Source organism: Trachypithecus francoisi, unplaced genomic scaffold, assembly GCF_009764315.1.
Source record: "Trachypithecus francoisi isolate TF-2019V2 unplaced genomic scaffold, Tfra_2.0 Contig01579, whole genome shotgun sequence".
Lineage (NCBI taxonomy): Eukaryota > Metazoa > Chordata > Mammalia > Primates > Cercopithecidae > Trachypithecus > Trachypithecus francoisi.
The window spans coordinates 5,823,288-5,842,608 of NW_022681442.1; the positions used below are offsets into that span (position 1 = coordinate 5,823,288).

The following is a 19,321-nucleotide window of genomic DNA, read 5'->3' on the forward strand; positions in this document are numbered from 1 at the left end:
GAAAGACTCATCACTCCAGTTGCTGGGAGCGTGGCCCTCACTGCCCACACCTAGAGATCTGTTGGCTGAAGAGAGCTGCCTCCCTAGGGTCACCCCCTCTTCTAGGGGTAGCCCAGGAATAAATCCAATGCCTCATTGCTTGGTGCACAGAGACTGGATCCCCTCTCCCCAACTCTGAGGGGCCACCCAATGTCCAGAGCTCCCAGCCGGGTCAACAGAGGCCCTTGTTGGGACCACCCCCTTCTGCCCAGTCCTGTTTCCTTCCCAGTCTTTTGTTGGGAGATTGCAAGGACACATTCTAGATAATCCTCATTGTCTTCATTTTTCTTGCTTCACAGCCTTCTATCCCCTCTTTTTCCCTCCTAGACGTTACCTCCCCTATACCATCCCACATTACCAGCGGAGAATCATTTGGGACTCTCTGTTCCTCCCCTTCCCATGGTCTTAGGGCCACCTCATACCTGCGTTGCTGCAGGTTGGCTCATCTCCATAAACGTGGGTTGGCTCTTAGGTCCTCAGTACTGGGAGCTCCCTGACCACAGGAAGGATCTCAAATAACACATTTCTGTCTTCTCAGAATGTGTCTGCTCACTCTCTGAGGACCACACCCTCCTTACCAGGCTATGGAAACATTTCCAGGCTCCAGCACAGCAGGGGTGGCCTCTGTAACTTGAAACAACCGGCAGTGATGGCTCTGGGCCATTACAATGTTTTTTGTCTTGGAAAGAATACTTGAAAATTACAAAAATTATGCCATTTCCATTGCATGCCAAAAGCACCCAAATTGCATTTTAATCACTGTACAGAGGAAGCCCTGATACTTGGCTTGTAGATTCGAATGTGTTTGGTTTTAATCAAGGCGTGTGCTGTTCTTCCAGTTCCCTCACATCGGGCTAACGCAAAAGACATCAGAATCCAACACCAGTGCTACGTTAAAAGAGCCCCAGAGTCCACACTCGCCTTGGCAAGTGCAGGGGAAACTGCCACCCATATACAAAGTCCGGGAGAAGGTGAGTCCTGAACACTGGCCACAGCCATGTGCTCCTGTGGACCTCCCCAGGGGCAGCAAGGCTGGCACGTTGGGCCAAGCAATTCTTCCTTGTAAGAAACTGCGCATTTACTCTCCTTGGACCCTAAGGGTTGGTAGTAACCCCACCCCGTACCCTGGTGCTCTCCAGCAGGAACTACCTCCTGCTATGGACAATCAAGTCAGGCTCCTCCATGAACAGGAAGCAACATCCTTCAGGCCCACAGCTCATTAACATGCACCTCCTGCCTCCCCCACCAATTCCTGAGCTACTTCAAGGCCCTGCAGTGGCACGAAGGAGAAGCAAGGGTCCATTTCATACCTGCCAGGGTCCCCCCCGCAGTGAGGTCTTGGGCCAGGGCTCTCATCTCCTGGGACTCCTACTGGCCAGATGACGGAGTTGGTCTACACAGCCTCAAAAGTCCTTCCCAGCTTTTGGCTCTGTGAGCTTATCCGCTTTTCCATCCTTGCCTCCAAATAAGGTGTTTTGAAAGATAATTTTTATGACTTTCAGGAAGCTGGAAATAAGGTGGGGTTTCAAAGCCCTGGGCTGGTGAGCACGTGGATATCCTCCCCGTCCTGTGTCTGCTCCATCTCGGGGGCCAGGTTTCATTGTCTTTCTTAGAGGTCACTTTACCTCATCCATCTTCCTTCCACATCACCCGATCCCAGTTCTGAAAGCAAGCAGGGTTCTAATGTGTACCCTTTCTCTTCCATCCCACTTTTCCAGCAAGCAGTGAATAACCAGTTCCCCTTCTCCGTGCATGACAATAGGCACAGTTTGGAGAACTCTGGATGCTACCTTGACTCGGTGAGTATTTCTTTCCAATTTATTAATAAAACAGGGAACAACACAAGGGATCTTGATTTTCTGGGGTGTGTTCAAGATAGAGGACTGGCCTCAAAACTGGAACAAGGTCAAAACAAAGCAAGGTCTTAAACAAGACTCATAACAGATTTAAAAAAATGTTGGAAGCTCTCAGAATTCCACACCGCTTTCAAGATCGACACCAGTGTTCTGCCTAGGTGTACGTGCGCTTCATCCTTCTCCAAGTGCCTTCCCGTAAATTTCCTCTTTTGCGAGCTTTCTTGTGAGGATCTGCCGTGGGAAGGAGGGACTGCTATGCATGTCTCTGGATAGCAGAGCCAGGATCCACAAGGAAAGGTCAGAAGGAGGAGGAGCTTACATAATAGAAGGAAGGATTTCCTCGTGACTGGAGTTGCCTTTTCTCAGCAGGTGGTGAGTTCTCCTTCACTGGAGGACATGAAGTCTGACACAATGGTGGTTAACACAGCACTATGTGATAGCAATGTAGTGCAAACTGTATGCATAATTTTAAACGTTTTAGTGGTTACATTAAGTACAAAGAAATAGGTGAAATTTACTTTAATAACATATTTTATTGGCTGGGAGCAGTGGCTGACCCCTGAAATCCCAGCACTTTGGGAGGCTGAGATGGGAGGATCATTTGAGGTCAGGAGCTTGAGACCAGCCTGGGCTACCTAGTAAGACCCCGTGTCTACAAAACATTAAAAAATTAGCCAGGTGTGGTGGTGCATGCCTGTTGTCCCAGCTACTCAGAATATTGAGGCAAGAGGTTCACCTGAGCCCAGGAGTTCAAGGCTGCAGTGAGGTGTGATCACGAACGCTACACTCCAGCCTGGGTGTCAGAGTGAGATCCTATCTCAAGCAAACAAAAATAATTTATTTAGCCCAATAATTCCAAATTGTCCATTCAACATGTAATCAATATAAAAAATTAATGAGATACTTTATATTCCTCCTTCCAAACCGAGTCTTTAAAATCTAGGTGGTATTTTACACTTACATAACATCTCAACTTAGACAACTCACATTTCAAGTGCTCAGTGGCTACATATGGCTCGGGGCTACCAGACTGCACAGCACAGGGAAACCTTTTAGGTAGAAAGCTGTATCAAGTGATATCTGCAAATCTTCATGGAAGCTGAAAGTCCGTGATGATGAAGATGTTATTAATGGCCCACCATTTAGAAAGCATCTGCCATATACCAACATCTCGTATTATTGTATTCAATCTTCACAACAATCCTACAGGCTCATTACACTTATCATCTCAATTTAGAGATGAGCAAATTGAGATCCAGTAAAGTTAAACAACTTGCCCCAAATCCCTCTTTCTTCTAGACTACAATGTCTTAACTAAATAGAAGTGCCTTAACCCAAAAAATCTGGTTTTCTTCTGGCACAATGTTGAAAACAGAACCAGAATACCCACTTCTCCTGCTTCTGTAAATGGAGTGCTTAAGATTGTTTTTCAAATAACCAAAGCAACATATGTCCTTTAAAAACTGAAATAATACAGAATTGTATAAAATTAAAAATAAATTCACACCCTTATTTTCCCTCCTCACAATCTGATCTTGATGATTCACTGCTAGTAATGGTTTTGTGGGCAAAATCTGAGAATTTTTCCAATTCACATGCAAATGTACAGACATAAATGTATATTTGTTAATGATATAAACAGGATTGTACCACTTGTATTTTGCTAAGGTTATGATGGTCTTCTAGAAAGCCTCGGAAGCTTTCCAACTTTCTCTATGTTCTGGAATAGCTTATATAACATTTGGATTTTCAGTTTAATGAAGGTTAGACAGAATTTGCCTATGAAATAACTTGGGTTTGATATATTTTTTAGAGTAAGTTTTTTATTACTTTTTCTTTTGTTCTTGATTATTAATCTATTCAAACTTTCTACCTCTTCTTGGGTAGATTTTGCTGATATATATTTGCCTAAAACTTACCTAATTCATTTCAAATGTACTGGTATAACAGCTCTCAAAGTAGCCTTACTTTGTTGTTCCTTTAAAATTTTTATTTCAGTTGAATGTTTAGTTCACATACTTGCAATTGTTTTTGTTAATAATTTATTAAAACTATAAGTAGTCTTTAAGATTATTGGTTTGACTACATCCCAAAGGTTTTTCCAATTAAGGTCTCATTATTATTTGCTTTCAAATAGCCTATGCTTTAATTTTTAATTTCCCTTTTCCTAAAAAATTGGAAGAATGTTTTGAATTATCTATATGGTTAAAAGTTTCAGAAATAATCTATTCGTTGCTAATATCTAGTTTTATGGGTTATGGTAAATTTCAAAGAGTATAATCTAAGATTTTCACTTTTTGAAATATGAGATTATCTTTGTTGTCTAGTATGTGATTAACTTTAACAAGTGTGTCGTGGCTGTTTACAAATAATATATATTCCCCCATGTTGGTTACAAAGTTTTTTGTATTTATTAATTTAGGACTGTGAATTATTTAAATCTTTGTCATGCTTGTCTTAATTTTTGTATTGATCTGTCAGTTTCTGTTTCTAAGCTATTCTTGAGTTTCTAAAGTTTTTTTGCCTATGTAGTTTAATACCCTATCTTTCTGCATCAAAAATTTTTGTTGTTTTATTTTCATGATGGCTTTTGCCATTTATCAATATAAAGTGTTTCTCTTTATATGCGTTAATGCTTTCAGCCATAAATTCTATCTAGGTTATGATACTAGCATTGTCACTATTATTCTCTTTTTGCTAATGTTTGTTCTTTATGTTATAGCCCATTCCTTTGTCTCCATAATTTGTAGTCACTTTGCTTTGCATTTGTCTTCTGTGACAAGTAGAATGCAGCATAGTTTTTTAAAAAATCCAAGAATCTATTTCTTTATGTGAGAATTTAGCCCATTCACATTATTATGACAATTTATGCTTTTGGTTTTATTTCTGCCATCTCACTTTTATGTTTCCTATTTATTATGCTTATATTTTATTTCTTTTTTTCTTCTTCTCATGACTTTGCTGGACTGATTGAGTTTATTCGCTCACTCTGACTTCTATTGATATTCTACGAGTACTTGCCCTCAAGTATAAATATTTAATAATTATGGTAACACTATATTACTCTATGTATAAAAATTAATAACTATAGCTTTTCCCCAAGAATAAGGTAAGTCTTCCAGCATGCTTTATCTCACTTCCTGCTTCAGGGCTGCTGTGTTGGTGGCCAGGTCGTATTCCTCCAAGTTCTGTAGGTGCCATTCCTGGACTTCAGCTGGGAGCTCAAAGACGCCGCCCTGATTTCCCTAATCAAGTTGAAATCCTGGAATTTCAGTTGCAAATTCTTTTCTGTCTGTCTTTCTGTTTCCCTCCCTCCTTTTCATTTTGTGAATTTGTGCAATTCAATACATTTCATAGTCATATTATTAGCAAGCATTTAGATTTCATCCATAAATTTTACTTGCTACTTTCCTTGAAGCTCTTTCCCCGACTTTCATCATGCCTTTTCTTTTGCTTGTTTTTCGATTTGCTGGAGTATCCTCAAGTCATTCTTTAGAAGCTGACTTGGACCTTGTGCCCCACGTCATGCACTTGTTCCTCCAGTGCCACTCTCCTCCTCTTCTCCCCACGCTGGTTCCGGAGGCTGATCTATGTGGAGTATTTCCTCCCCAGTCCTCTCAGTCCTGGAGCCATTGCACAGCCCCTCGGGGTGTCCCTACACACACCCACACATATGTAGATAGTCCCTTTATAGACTGTCCTCAAATTACTCTAACTGAAATGTGCCTTGCATCTCCTGCTGCGAATCTGACACTGACCCTTTATCACAGAAACCTCACTTTACTGATGTGAAGTCTATGTAATGTAACATCCGTTTCCTCTCAGTCATTCATGTCAGTGTAGTGTTTTTGTTCTTGGTTTTCATCTAGTTGTGATCAAACAGAATGTACAATTTTGAGTACACAGTAATTGTTAGGTTCACATGTAAGGTGCTGAGAGTGAATGAGGAAGCCTGTGGGCCAGTACCCAAAGGTGCTGGGTCCTTCAGGGGAGCCCTTAGGGATGGGAAAGAATTCGGCCTCCTCAGACTTTTCAGAGAAGGAGTCATCATTGGTCCCACTGAGTACTGGGGAGCAGGGAGGGTCGGGGGTGTTGGGGTGAAGGGAACCAGAAGACTGTGAGGACAGTAACAGAACCCTGCCAGGGTTTTGTGAGTGTCAATTCATAACCTTCAACAGGTTGGTAAGGAGACCCCGAGACAGTCGTCATAGGGTGCATTTCAACGTATACATGTCAAGTAACTGATTTTAAGAAAGACCTCAGAACTATGTGACTGAGGTTGGGCACGGTGGCTCACGCCTGTAATCCTAGCACTTTGGGAGGCTGAGGTGGGCAGATTGCCTGAGCTTAGGAGTTCAAGACCAACCTGGGCAACATGGCAAAACCCTGTCTCTACTAAAAATACAAAAACTTAGCCAGGCGTGGTGGCATCCACCTGTAGTTCCAGCTACTCAGCAGGCTAAGGCGTGAGAATTGCTTGAACCTGGGAGGCAGAGGTTGCAGTGAGCTGAGATTGTGCCACTTAACTCCAGCCTGGGCGACAGACAAAGACTCTGTTTCAAAACAAACAAACAGACAGACAGACAAACAAATAAAAAACTATGTGACCTTAAATATTTTCCTTCTAATTTTGTAATTCTTCTCCAGGGCCTGGGACGTAAGAAGATCGCTCCAGATAAGAGGCAACATGTTTCAAGAAATTTTAATCTCTGGGCATGTGACTATGTTCCATCTTGTCTTGATGGCTTTTCAAATAACCAAATATCATATGTGCGTAAAGAAGCCGTAGTGGTCTCAAGTTTCAGACGCTTTCCACGATGCTATAAAGAGATATGGAACACTTTAACATTTCTCCCTGAGCGAAGATATGCAGAGTTTTTGAAAAAGAAGCCCAAGGTAAGGTTCACTATTGACAAAAAGGTTATTTCTTCACTGGAGTCCTAATCCTCCCAGAAGATTTTTGATGAATTTTTAATATTGGTATTTCATCAGACATCCTAAAAGCATACGTTTTCTGATCCAGCACTACTATTTAATTTTTTAAGTGCTTTTATGATTTTTATAAGGTCAAAAAGCATTCAGATCTTTGTGAAATAAATATGTGATGACATACACATGTGTAAATAAACTTTTCGGATGGCCACATTTACTTTTGGGGAATTTTAACAAGTACATCCTTATATGGTCACATTTTCATTTTGAAATTTCAAACCATACAGAGGAAACAAAAGTCCTCCTGATTTCACCACATCTCCAATCCTGTATGTCCTCAGAAGTAAGTTAATTACTTGTTTTTAATCTGCATTTATAATCATATACATGTGCATAAACACACAAATTTTTAACATTACTATGTTACACAGTGCAAAATATTCTACTTTTTTTTTTTTTTTTTGAGACAGTCTGTCTCCCAAGCTGGAGTGCAGTGGTACAATCTCGACTCACTGCAACCTCTGCCTCCTGGGTTCAAGCGATTCTCCTGCCTCAGCCTTCCCAGTAGCTGGGATTACAGGTGTGCATCACCACGCTGGGCTAATTTTTGTATTTTTAGTAGAGATGAGGTCTCACCTTCTTGGCCAGGCTGTTCTTGAATTCCTGGTCCCAAGTGATCCTCCCACCTCGGCCTCCCAAAGTGCTGAGATTACAGGCATGAGCCACCGCGCCTGACCTTCTACAGCTTTCTTTTGATACTTAATAATGTGTCTTGGAATTTTTGCAGTGTTATAAGAATAGACTGATTTTTTAAAAAATCACTGCCTATATTCCCAAATACAAATTCACTCTGTTTTAAATAATTATCTTAATAGACATTTGAATAATTTCTAGTGTTTTTGCTCTTAGACACAGTGGTATATGAACGTGCTTGATCAGCCTCTCTGGATACATGTTTCCCTGCACCTCTGGAGTGGATAGACTCTGGAAAGTTACTTTTTTAGTGCTTGGTTGATAGTAATGCACAAGGTGTTCAGAAATAATACCATTGGTTTTGAAAAAGACTGGACTAATTGAACTCCTACTAACAGTATCTGTGAATTTCTGTTTTTTCCCCTCTCACATTATCATGTAAATATTTAAGGATATTTAAGTGGAAAAAAGGGACCTTGTTATTTTCTTATTTTGCATTTCTCTAATTATTAGTGAAGTTGAGTATCTTTTCCCATGCAGTGGCCTCCTCCATTTCCTTTGTATAGACTGAGCAGTGTCCCCATTATTCCTTACCAAAATTTTCTTGTTTATCTTGGATATTTTTTCTGTACATAAATTTTAGAATAAACTTGCAAAGTAAACAAACAAACAACAACAAAAATAACATTGCCAATGTGATAGGCATCTCCCCAAATTTAGCTTTTAATTTATGGGAAAACGGACACCTTTATACTGCATCTTCCCCTTTGTTTGAATTTACTTTATGTCCTTCAGTAAAGTTTATAATTTTCCTCACATGGATCTGATGTGTTTCTTTTCCATGTTTATTCCTGTATATTTTGAAATTCTGTGGCTATTTTGAATGTTTTAGTTGCACTTTTAGATTGGTTTTGGCAGACGCATGAGAAAGCTATTGGTTTCTGTATATGAATCTTCTACTTGGCGACCCGGCTAAACTTCTAATAATAAATAAATAAATATTCTAATAAAATAAAAAGAAATTTCTAAAAATATTTCAGTTGATTCTCTTCTGGATTTTTCTAAATGGAAAATTATATCATTTGTAAAATAATAATTATTTTATGTCATTTCCAACATTTATATTTTTCCCATCTTATTGCATTGGATAGGACCTCAGGTACAATTTGAATATTATTACAGAGAGTATATATCTTCATTTTCTTTTTTTTCTTTTTCTTTTCTTTTTAAGAGATAGGATCTAGCTCTGTTGCCCAGGCTGGAGTGCAGTGGTGCCATCATAGCTCGCTGCAGACTCAAACTCTTAGTCTCAAGTGATTCTCCTATGTAGTGAGAACTACAGGAGCACGCCACCACACTCAGCTAATTAAAAAAATTTTTTTTTATATATATGAGATCTCCCTTTGTTGCCCAGGCTGGTCTCAAACTCCTGGCCTCAAGCGTTCCTCCTCTGCTGGGATTAGAGGCATGAGCCACCTTGCCCGGTCCTGATTTCTTTATAGATTAAGGTGTTAAGCCTTCGTGTCAAATATATTTCAAGTATTTTATCTATTTTGTTGTTTTTTATTCCTCTTTGCTTATAAACTTTATTTCTCAGAGCAGTTTTAGGTTTACAGAAAAATTGGAAAGTTCAGAGTTCCTGTATACCCACTCTCCCCACTTATCTCCACAGTTTCCTCTACTGTTAATATCTTGCTTTGGTGTGGTATACATCATAGAAAAGCCCTCCATATTTTAACACAGTAAAATGAATGAAATTTTTATTTAATGGCTTCAGGATTTCATGTCGTGCTTAGGACTTCCTTTGCTTGAGATTATTACATAATTCTGAGTTTGTGCTATGGTTGTACGTCTGGAGGGACATTATAGCAAATAATGTTCTGGTGTTTATTGAGATAATCTTATATTTTTCTATATTAATCTGTTAATATAATAAGGTATATCAATGGATTTTCTAAACTTCAGCCATTCTAGCATTCTTGGGACAAACTCTAGTTTTTATGAGGTATTATGCTTCCGATACATTCAGAATTCGATATGCAATTATCTTACTTGCAGTCTTTTAGTTTTTAAATTTCTGCAATTATTATTTTAGCTTTCAGTCGAAGGCAGCTTTCTCTCCTTTTCTATCCTCTGACACTGCTTGTATAAATTGCAAATACCTATAGAATTTGCCAGGAAAACTCCTGGACCTGGGGCTGTTTTCGGGTGCAAATCTTGGCATGTCTTTTCCGTTTATTTTTATGGAGATTGGTCTGTATGGTACTTCCATTTTTTTTTTCTTTTCTAATTTTGATCATTTTTATTTTTAGAGGAAACCATTTGTTTTACATGGCTTTGTAAAATGTTGGTGTTTTAATACAGTTCTCTTTTCTAAGGCTCTTAAAGTCACATCCTGTCCTTTGACATTTTGAATGTTTACATGCCTTTGCTCTGTTTACCAACTCTGCATTTTTGTTGCTGTTGTTTGCTTTTGATCTCATTAATGTATGCTTTCATGTTTACTAATTCCTTTCCTGAGCTTATTTTGATTTTCTTTTTCTAGCTTCTCAAGGTGAAAACATAGCTCAATTATTTCCAGTCTTTCCTGTTTTCTTGTAAATGTAGTCAAGGCTACTCCCTCAGAATGCCACTATACATAGACACATCATGGTGCTCTTGTTATTTCTTGTTACTGTTCATTTTTTTTCTTTTTTTTGAGACGGAGCCTCGCTCTGTCGCCCAGGCTGGATTGCAGTGGCCGGATCTCAGCTCACTGCAAGCTCCGCCTCCCAGGTTTACGCCATTCTCATGCCTCAGCCTCCCGAGTAGCTTGAAGTTGTTTTCTTACTTTTTATTTTTGTTTTGTTTTGTTTTGTTTTGTTGGTCTTGAGACAGGGTCTTGCTCTGTTGCCCAGGCTGGTGTGCAGTGGCATAATCATGTCTCACTGCACTGCAACCTTGACCTCCGGGGCTCAAGTGATCCTTCCCCCTCAGCCTCCCAAGTAGCTGGAACTACAGGTGCATGCCACCATGCCTGGCTGTATTGTATCTTTTGTGGAGACGGAGTTTCACCATGTTGCCCAGATGGTCTCAAATTCCTGAGCTCAAGATCCTCCTATCCAGGCCTCCTCAAATACTGGGATTATTGGTGTGAGCCTCTGCTCCCAGTCTGTTTTCTTTCTTAATTCAATAATTATTAACAAGTGTATTTAATTTTTTCTTTTGTTATTTTTCATTGTCAATATTTTATTAATTAAATAATTTCTGCATTGTGGTCAGTGATTAAGATTTGTATGATTTCTGCTTCCTGAAAATTTTGAAACGTTCTTGAGGCTTAACACATAGTCAATTTCTGTCACTGTTTTACATGTATTTGACAAGAATCCACAATCTCCCTTTTATGCAATTTTTTTTTAGAGGGAATAATTATAGGGCTATAGAAAGTTGCAAAACAAAAAAAATTCTGCAGAAAGGTTCTGCCTATTTTTTACCCAGTTTTCTCCAATGCTAATATCTGGCATAACTCTGGTAAAATAGAATATTCATTTTCTATTGCTGTGCATATTAGTCCATTTTCTGTTACTTAGAATAGGATATCTGGAATGACAATTTAAAATTATAAATTACATCTGTAATTTATAAGGAAAAGAAACTTATTTATTACAGTTGTGGAGGCTGAGAAGTCCGGAGCCAAGGGGCTGCATCTGGTGAGGACCTTCCTGCTGTGAGGACTCCCTTCAGAGTCCCCAGGGTGAACAGGATTTCCCATGGAGAGGGGGCTGGGCATGCCGACATGCTCTCTCAGGTCTTTCTTTCTCTTATTATCAAGGCACCAGTCCCCCTTCCATGATAACCTATTAACCATGGATCCACAAATGGATGAATCCATTCATAAGAACAGACCCCTTATAACCCAATCACCTCTTAAAGGTCCCGCCTCTCAATGCTGTCACATTGGAAGTGAAGTGTTAACATGAATTTGGAGGGAAAATATTAAAACTATAGTACTGTGTCACAAGTGACGACAAATTTAGTGGCTTATAACAAAACTACTTAACACACAGCTCTGCAGGCCAGAAGTCTGGGTGCACGTGGTGATGTCTTCTGCTCAGGGTCTCACAGGCTAAAATCGAGGTGCACTCTCATCAGAGGCCGGGGGTTCTCTTTCATGTCTATGTGGTTGTGGCACAGTTCAGTTCCTTGTGGTTGGAGGACTGAGATTCCTTGCTTCCTCATTTGCTGTTAGCTGGGGACCTTCTCAACTCCTATGAGTTGCTGCATTCTTTGCTACATGGCCCCCTCCATCTCCAATGCCAACAATAGAAAACCTCGAGTGGAATCCCTTGCACGTTTTGCAATCTCTTTCATGAGGAAGAGTTTGGTGCCCTTTTTAAGGGGATCACCTGATTGGGCTTGGCCCAACCAGGATAACCTTCGTATTTTAAGGTTGAGTTGAGACCTTAATTCATCTGAAAAATCCCTTTTGCCATATAACATAACATCATCATGGAATTGATACGACATCATATTCACAGGTGCTGCCACACTCAAGGGCAGGGGATTATACAAGAGTGAGGTTCATTAAAGGGCATCTTAGAATTCTGTGTGCCACAAATATCATAACCAAGAAATTGATGTTGGTGCAATTCACAGGCCTTATTCAGATTTTCTTCCCAGTTTTACATGTGTGTGTGTTTTGCTGGCTATAAAATTAGATTATATCTAGCTTCCTAATTAGCTAATCATGTCTGACATTTACATAATATGCATACTTGGGAATTAGGTAGGGTATTTCACTTTCAGTATTGTCTTTTTATTTTCCATTTTCTTTTAGCTATAGAATTTTTTTTCAGTTATATCTCTGATTATTTTCTCTGCTCTATTTTCTTCGAGAATGCTTCTTAGATGGTTACTTAAATACCTGACTCTATCTTCCTCAGCTCTTAAGTATTCCTTTATATTTTTTGTCTACTTATCCATTTGCACTGGTTTCTGGGAGAATCCCCAAACTTCATCTTCCAGTTTACTAAGTGGCTCTTCAATGATCCATTCTGCTATTTAGCCAATCTATAGAGGTTTTCCTATAACCAAACAGCAGTTTAATTTCCAAAGTCTCTATTTAGTTTTTGTTTGTGGGTGTAATATTTGATTCTGCCTGATAATGATTTTACTTATTTCTGTAGCTTCTTATTTTTCTCCACCCGCTTTGCTTCCTTGGGTATTGTTGTGTCTATTTGTCTTTATTGCATGGTGTGAACATTTTATGACTTGATTTTATGCTCATGTTGGTTTTTTTGGTTTGTTTGTTCTGTTTTTTTAGGTGAAGTCTCCCTCTGTCGCCCAGACTGGAGTGCAGTGGCAAGATCTGGGCTCACTGCAATCTCTGCCTCCTGGGTTCAGGCAATTTTCTAGCCTCAGCCTCCTGAGTATCTGGGATTACAGGTGTATGCCACCATGCCCAGCTAATTTTTGTATTTTTGTTTTTGTTTTTGTTTTTTTGTTTCTGTTTTTTTTTTTTTTGAAATGGAGTCTCACTCTGTTGCCCAGGCTGGAGTGCAGAGGTGTGATCTCTGCTCACTGCAAGCTCCGCCTCTGGGGTTCACACCACTATCCTGCCTCAGCTTCCCGAGTAGCTGGGATTACAGGCGCCGCCATCATGCCTGGCTAATTTTTTGTATTTTTAGCAGAGACGGGGTTTCACCATGCTAGCCAGGCTAGTCTCAAACTCCTGACCTCAAATGATCGGTCCACCTCAGCCTCCAATGTGCTGGCATTACAGTTGCTTTTTGAGGATCCTTGATAGCTCACCTGTGGGCAGTATGTATGTTCTTCTCACACTGTCTGCATGAGGGTGGGTGAGAGGCAGAAAAGACTGCCCCAGATGTAGCCACTAGCTCCTCTTTGGGGTAGGGGCTCCCAGTCTGTCTACTGCCACCTTTTTGGGACACTGCCCTGCCCTCCTGACCCAAGTGATAACTGTCAATTCATCTACTTTGTCACTGACACAGATCTAGTTCATCACTTTGCACAGAGAATGTGCTGAGGACTGCCCTGGCAGAGAACCTCTGTGAATAACCCTGTCAAATGCCCCAGACCATGCCTCTTCTCAAATTCACTGCCTCCATGCCAGCACCCCTGGAACAGAGAACATTTGTAGCCGAACTGACCTGTGCCCAATTTGATCCTGTCTATCTTCCATTACTTAGAAAATTGGGATCACTTGTCATAGATAGAAGGCAATCTAAAAGTAAATTAAATGGAAAAACCAACCAACCAACCAGGACGATTAAATTCCAGCTGGACTTTGTTGCCTCCTAAAGACCTCTTGTCTGAGGCCTGGTCTTGGTTTGCTGAAATAGGGAATTAGTAACTATTAGAGAGGTGTTGGACATATGACCACCAAACCCAAGATTTTCTCCTTAGCCTAAACAGAAGGTTTGACATAGAATAGAAAAAAAAAAAAAAGAAGAAAAGAAAACACCTTTCTTAACATGTAAGTCAATATTATTTAATGTTGCACCTGGCAGCTACCTAAACTCCCTCCCATACTTTAGGAAATACAGGCTAAGGGATTTTGTGGTCACTAAAATGAAATCTTAAAAAATGACACAAATAAAGAGAATATCAAAAGACATTTCACATATATTAAATCAGCAAGCATCGTAGTTTCCATTTTTCATTCCTCTTTCTGAGGGAATCTTGGTAGCTTCTCTCCTGTCCTCTGTTTCAAAGAGACACTGTTTTTGTTGTGGTTTAGCAGAATGCCGTTTAACAGGCAGATTTGTGACAGATGCCTGCAATGTGCATAACTCTCAAGCTTATATCTGACGCACAGGGTTACATGACTTTATCTCTGTCTGTGGTAAGGTCTCTGCAAGGCCCTGTCTTTGCCTTCGACATGTAGGAGCTTTGTTCTCCACCAGGTGCATTTTCTTTTCTTCTCCCAGGGAGTCCTCACAAAATCCTTGCTTGTGGAGCCTTCCGCCTCTTCTCTCCTTTCTCTGCCTAAACACCAACAGTCTCTAAAAGGAGTGACACGTAATTCAATTTATGGGAAGTGAAATTCAAAAAATTACCCAAAAGACATACAGAACCAAATCTGCAATTATGTGGAGGGACACAGAGACTGATGAGTGGGAAAGGTATATTTACCACCTATGAAAACACAAATTAGATAACCTCCCCTTAAAACCAGTCTTTCTTAGTAGCTTTCTACAAAAGAAATAACACTGTCCAACCACCTCACAATTCTCAATCCAGTGAGTCAAAAACAAAAGGATACTGCATAGGAATGGAGGGGTAGGTCCTGGGAACTCTAGTGTAGATGCCCCCAGTACAACAGTCCACTTTACAAAAATAAAAGTCTTTGATAAATTGGCACAATGTCAGTGACTTGCTGTTGTTGGTTCCTTGTTTTAATGTGTTGTTCTGAACAGAGGAATAAACAGCCAGTTAAAGAAACCCCAACTTACTGATCAAATACATGAAGGTGTTTATAGATTTCTTCTGTTTTAATGCATTAGAGTTGGACTTGTGCCATCTGAGAGATGACTTAGACATTAAAATGACACCCAAGGGTAATAACGTTTCATAGCGAGGCTGTCTAGTACCCATTCTAGACCCATACTAGGAATCTTCAGTCACTGTTCGTGCATGTAGCAGGCATCTGCATAACTACTGAGTATCTAATTTATATTTGCAAAAATCAGATGTAAGGGCCCTCAGACATCATGGTTAGAAGGGCAAAGTGATGATTTCCTATATGAAACCAACTTTTAAATGCTGCCTATTTTTACAGAAGTGCATTCTCATTTGGTCTGCTTTAGCATTTAGGACCATGACTTAAAAGTTGCCTTGTGCCTTCTTTTTGTTAGAGTATCTTGTGGCTGCCTTTGGCCCAAGCCATTTCTGTTTGGGTGGCCAGGCACAGGAATCAGGTGTTGTGACGACATTTCTCCTGCCCTGGCTAATTCTACAGCCTTTCTAGGAACAATTTCTATGTTGCAGTTTAGTGGCCAATTGCAACTTCAATCAAAGTTCAGGACCTATCACAGCTGGCCTACAGTTCAGGAGAAAAGGACATTTCATCCCAATTAAATTTTTTTTTTTTTCACCTACAGAAAAATTGGTCCCATATTGAAGATTCCCGGGGGAGGGGGGAGAGATGGGTGTGGGGGAGGAAGGGTTGAAATGATGAGCTAACTATAGGCTTCCCATATGTTCTGTTGAGTACAGGGAAGAATCCATGCTGTTATGGTAACACCCTAAGAACCACAAAACAAGCAAGAAGAATCAATTTTCTCCTTTGGGCTCTTTGCTGCCACCCACAGTCTTTGGTCCTAGCATGGCACTGGGACCCAGTGTTTTGGAAAGATCCCCTTCAGCTCAGCTCTGCTTTGGCAGTAGCCCTGTCTTCTAGTCCTGCCTTTCTCTGGGTGAAACAAACCTGGCTGTTCCCAAACACACAGGGCAGTCATTGCGCTAATCCTGGTGCCATGTTGAGGATGGGAAAATGCTAAGTGTGAAGTGCTGTATATTGCCTTTATAAGTACCCATCAAAACAAACCAAAACATCTCATTTAACACACGGTATTTAAATAAACATGTTATGGCTATACCAAAATAATCCCCCCAAATATTAAACAACAAATCAACCCCCTGTCAGAGCCTGACTCACTGAATAAATGGAATGAATAAAATTGTAACTCACGCGCTTGACTACGGCTCTATGAAATTGTTGAATCTGTTAGGTGTAGCGTGTGATTTCCGCACAGAGTAACCGAAATAACCTCAAATGCTTTATTCTCTCTCCCAATCGAAATTAAACAGATCTGTAAGTTCCCAAATTGGGTAATACAGGCACAAGAACACAAATCCTATTTTCTTCCCTTCTTCCTCTCCTCCTGCGAAATAGGAGCTAGCATCAGAATGTTCAGTCCAAGAACAATGATTTCTACTCCACTTGGGCGCTGATCTGGCTGCAACATCTGCAGGGGACAGTCCCAGTTCTGAACGGAAAGAACAACTTTACTCCTTATCCACGTTCCATATAGCTACTGACAGGATAATAAGTGACCACAGCGGAATACTATGCCTTCTCTGCTGAGAACACATGGTTGTAATTCCTTTGGCCTGAAGGAGAATCACTGAAGCCATTTTAAACATTCTTCTGCTGTTTATAGCCTCTGTCTAAGATTCCATGACCGGTATCAGCCGTGAGTGGCATATCCAATCCCTCTCCAACATCTGCTGTTATGGTTCCCAAAGAGGATTGAGAAGTCTCGACATAATCCCACAGGAGAAATCTTATTGTTTCTCCAAAGAATATTTTGTATTGAAAGCACTGCCTCATATTCGTGACATTCTAGATGTTTAGAGAAAGGATTTGACTCTGCTGGATATCTTCAGTCAACCAGGAGAGTCTGGGTTAAAGCAATCATGTTTGCCAACTAAATCGGGGCTGTTTTACGGCTCATTCCTCAATATGGCCACAGTCCCTCCCACCCTCAGCCTCATGACACACCCTTCCACTCTCTATTGCCCCATTCCCTTTGGGACAGGTGATGTAGCCACAGTATCATGTGTGTTGGTATGAACACGATGTAAGACATGCCCAAAGACTTTACGTATTTACTCATCATTCAGTGACAATTTTTTATCACAGCCCTACCTCTATGTTAAGTACTGTGCTGGCTTCTAGGGTAACGCATGAGTGGTAATAGACCCCAATGCTGCCTGTGGTGCATCCAGCATAGACTGTCAGGCAGTGAGATGCAGTAGGCCCCTTGCAATAGCAGAGATTTGGAGCTAGGGATGCTGTGTAAATGTGGATCAGGCAATGAGACTTTGAAAAGTCATCATTATAATTTTATTAAGCTGTGACAAAAGGGAGAAGACCATATAGATATGTGTTTAGTATTGGATACATATGATCTTACAGAACAATTATGAATTTGTGTTTCTTGTGTACATTAAAATTTGGATATATGTGTAAGAACAAAAGCTGAATCTAATTTTTTATATGACAGATAAGTGATTGATTTGAATTCTTTCTCTGCTAATTAAAGGAAAATTAGAAAACAAACTATTTACTAAAGCACTAAACACATTTTGATTACTAATGGAAAGAGGCAGCTGTTTTGGCTTCACTTATTTATTTACTGAAAGCCTAATGATAGGTAAAATGAAGAATTAATAGTGTAATACTTTGGGAGGCCGAGACGGGCGGATCACGAGGTCAGGAGATCGAGACCATCCTGGCTACCACGGTGAAACCCCGTCTCTACTAAAAAATACAAAAAACTAGCCGGGCGAGGTGGCGGGCGCCTGTAGTCCCAGCTACTCGGGAGGCTGAGGCAGGAGAATGGCGTGAACCCGGGAGGCGGAGCTTGCAGTGAGCTGAGATCCGGCCATTGCACTCCAGCCTGGGCGACAGAGCGAGACTCCGTCTCAAAAAAAAAAAAAAAAAAAAAAAAAAAAAATAGTGTAATAGAGAGGGATGATGGGTTTATTCAGCAGACAGAAGGAGGGTGACGCATTTCCACCTTAGAGTGGAGAACATGAAGTCTTAGTGATGCTGATGGGTGACGTTAGGCTTCATGCAGCCCCTGCTGGAGTGCACTGATCTGCACACGGACACAGTAGAGGGATCAGGTTGGGATAGCAGGTGAGTGTGGCTGCAGACCAGCTGAGTTCAAGGTGCCAGGGGAGGCAGAGGGAAATCTCTAGCTGGCAGTTGGGCACGGTGGCTTAGCTCAGGACTAGACTCATAGAGAGGAGATACGGCGATAGCTTGATGGAGAAATAGAGTCAGCAAAATTTGTTTGTTTGTTTGTTTGTTTACAACAACGTAAGTTTATTATCTGATAATTCTGGGGTCAGAAGTCCACAGTGGGTCTCACTGGACAAAAATCAGGGTGTAGGGCTGGTTTTCCTTCTGGGGGTCCAGGGGGAATCTGTTTCTTTTCCCTCTCCAGCTTCAGCGTTGAGCTGAGACCTTCTCTCACTCCCATCTCTCTGCTTCTGTCTTCTGAATCCCTCTCTCTTCTCTCTCTCTTTCTGTTTTAGGATTTTTTTTTTTAAACATAGGAATGAGTGGTGTTTAAAGACCAAGGCAAAGAAGGAATGGGAATGCCCAGGCTGAGGCTGCCTGAGGATGGGGGAGGAGAGAAGGGGAGCAGGGGCAGCATGGGGAGGGACCTGCACCTGGAAGGGAGACCCACTTCTGGCAGTGGGGGATGGGGGTGGGGGAGGGGGTTGTCATATGGCTCAAGTGGATGGGGAGAGATGAAAGAAACTTGAGAGTGGGGAGGGAGGCTGTTGGGGATTTCTCTGGAGTGTCTGAGGGAGGTGGAGAGAGGTCTTCAGCTGAGAATGAGGCACCTGAGATGAAACCCAGAGGAAGATGGGCAGCCTGTGGCATCGTCATTTTAGAGAATGCCATAACCAAGAGGAAGCTGGAGGGAGCCCAGCAGCAGGGTAGTGGTCTGGATTTGTAGAGGTTTGTGGTCCCGCTGTGGGATTTTTCCAAGAGAACTCAGCAGCTCACGAGTAGGGGCAGGAGAAAATGAAGACTGAAGTGGAAATCGTTCTTGTGGGGAAAAGCAAGGAGACTGTGCCATGAGATGGATGGGGGCAAGGTTCTTAAGGCCACTGCCTGGCAAGTCTCCTGGGGAGCCCACCACAGGGGTCCCACTGGACCAGCTGAGTCAGGTTCCTGGGGGTGGAGCCAGCCTCAGCATTTTTGAAAAGCTCTCTAAGTGATTCTAGGGTCAGCCAGGGCTGACAACTGCTGGTAGGACTGGGGGAAATGTATATCT

The 19,321-nt window shown here is 41.2% G+C and overlaps 1 protein-coding gene across 3 annotated transcripts in view; it reads left to right on the top strand.

Annotated features, from left to right (window-relative positions):
• Nucleotides 1–19,321, top strand: part of TEX36 (testis expressed 36) — a 90,249-nt gene that overhangs the window by 18,323 nt on the left and 52,605 nt on the right. The window contains exons 2-5 of one of the 3 annotated variants that reach the window (XM_033179599.1): nucleotides 879–1,010; nucleotides 1,758–1,838; nucleotides 6,543–6,791; nucleotides 16,417–17,429. In XM_033179599.1, the coding sequence (XP_033035490.1) occupies nucleotides 879–1,010; nucleotides 1,758–1,838; nucleotides 6,543–6,791; nucleotides 16,417–16,452 (498 nt within the window). In that variant the 3' untranslated portion in view covers nucleotides 16,453–17,429. Of the gene's footprint in view, nucleotides 1–878; nucleotides 1,011–1,757; nucleotides 1,839–6,542; nucleotides 7,041–16,416; nucleotides 17,430–19,321 lie in introns of those variants that run through there. The other 2 variants (XM_033179587.1, XM_033179596.1) reach the window with 2 other exon arrangements.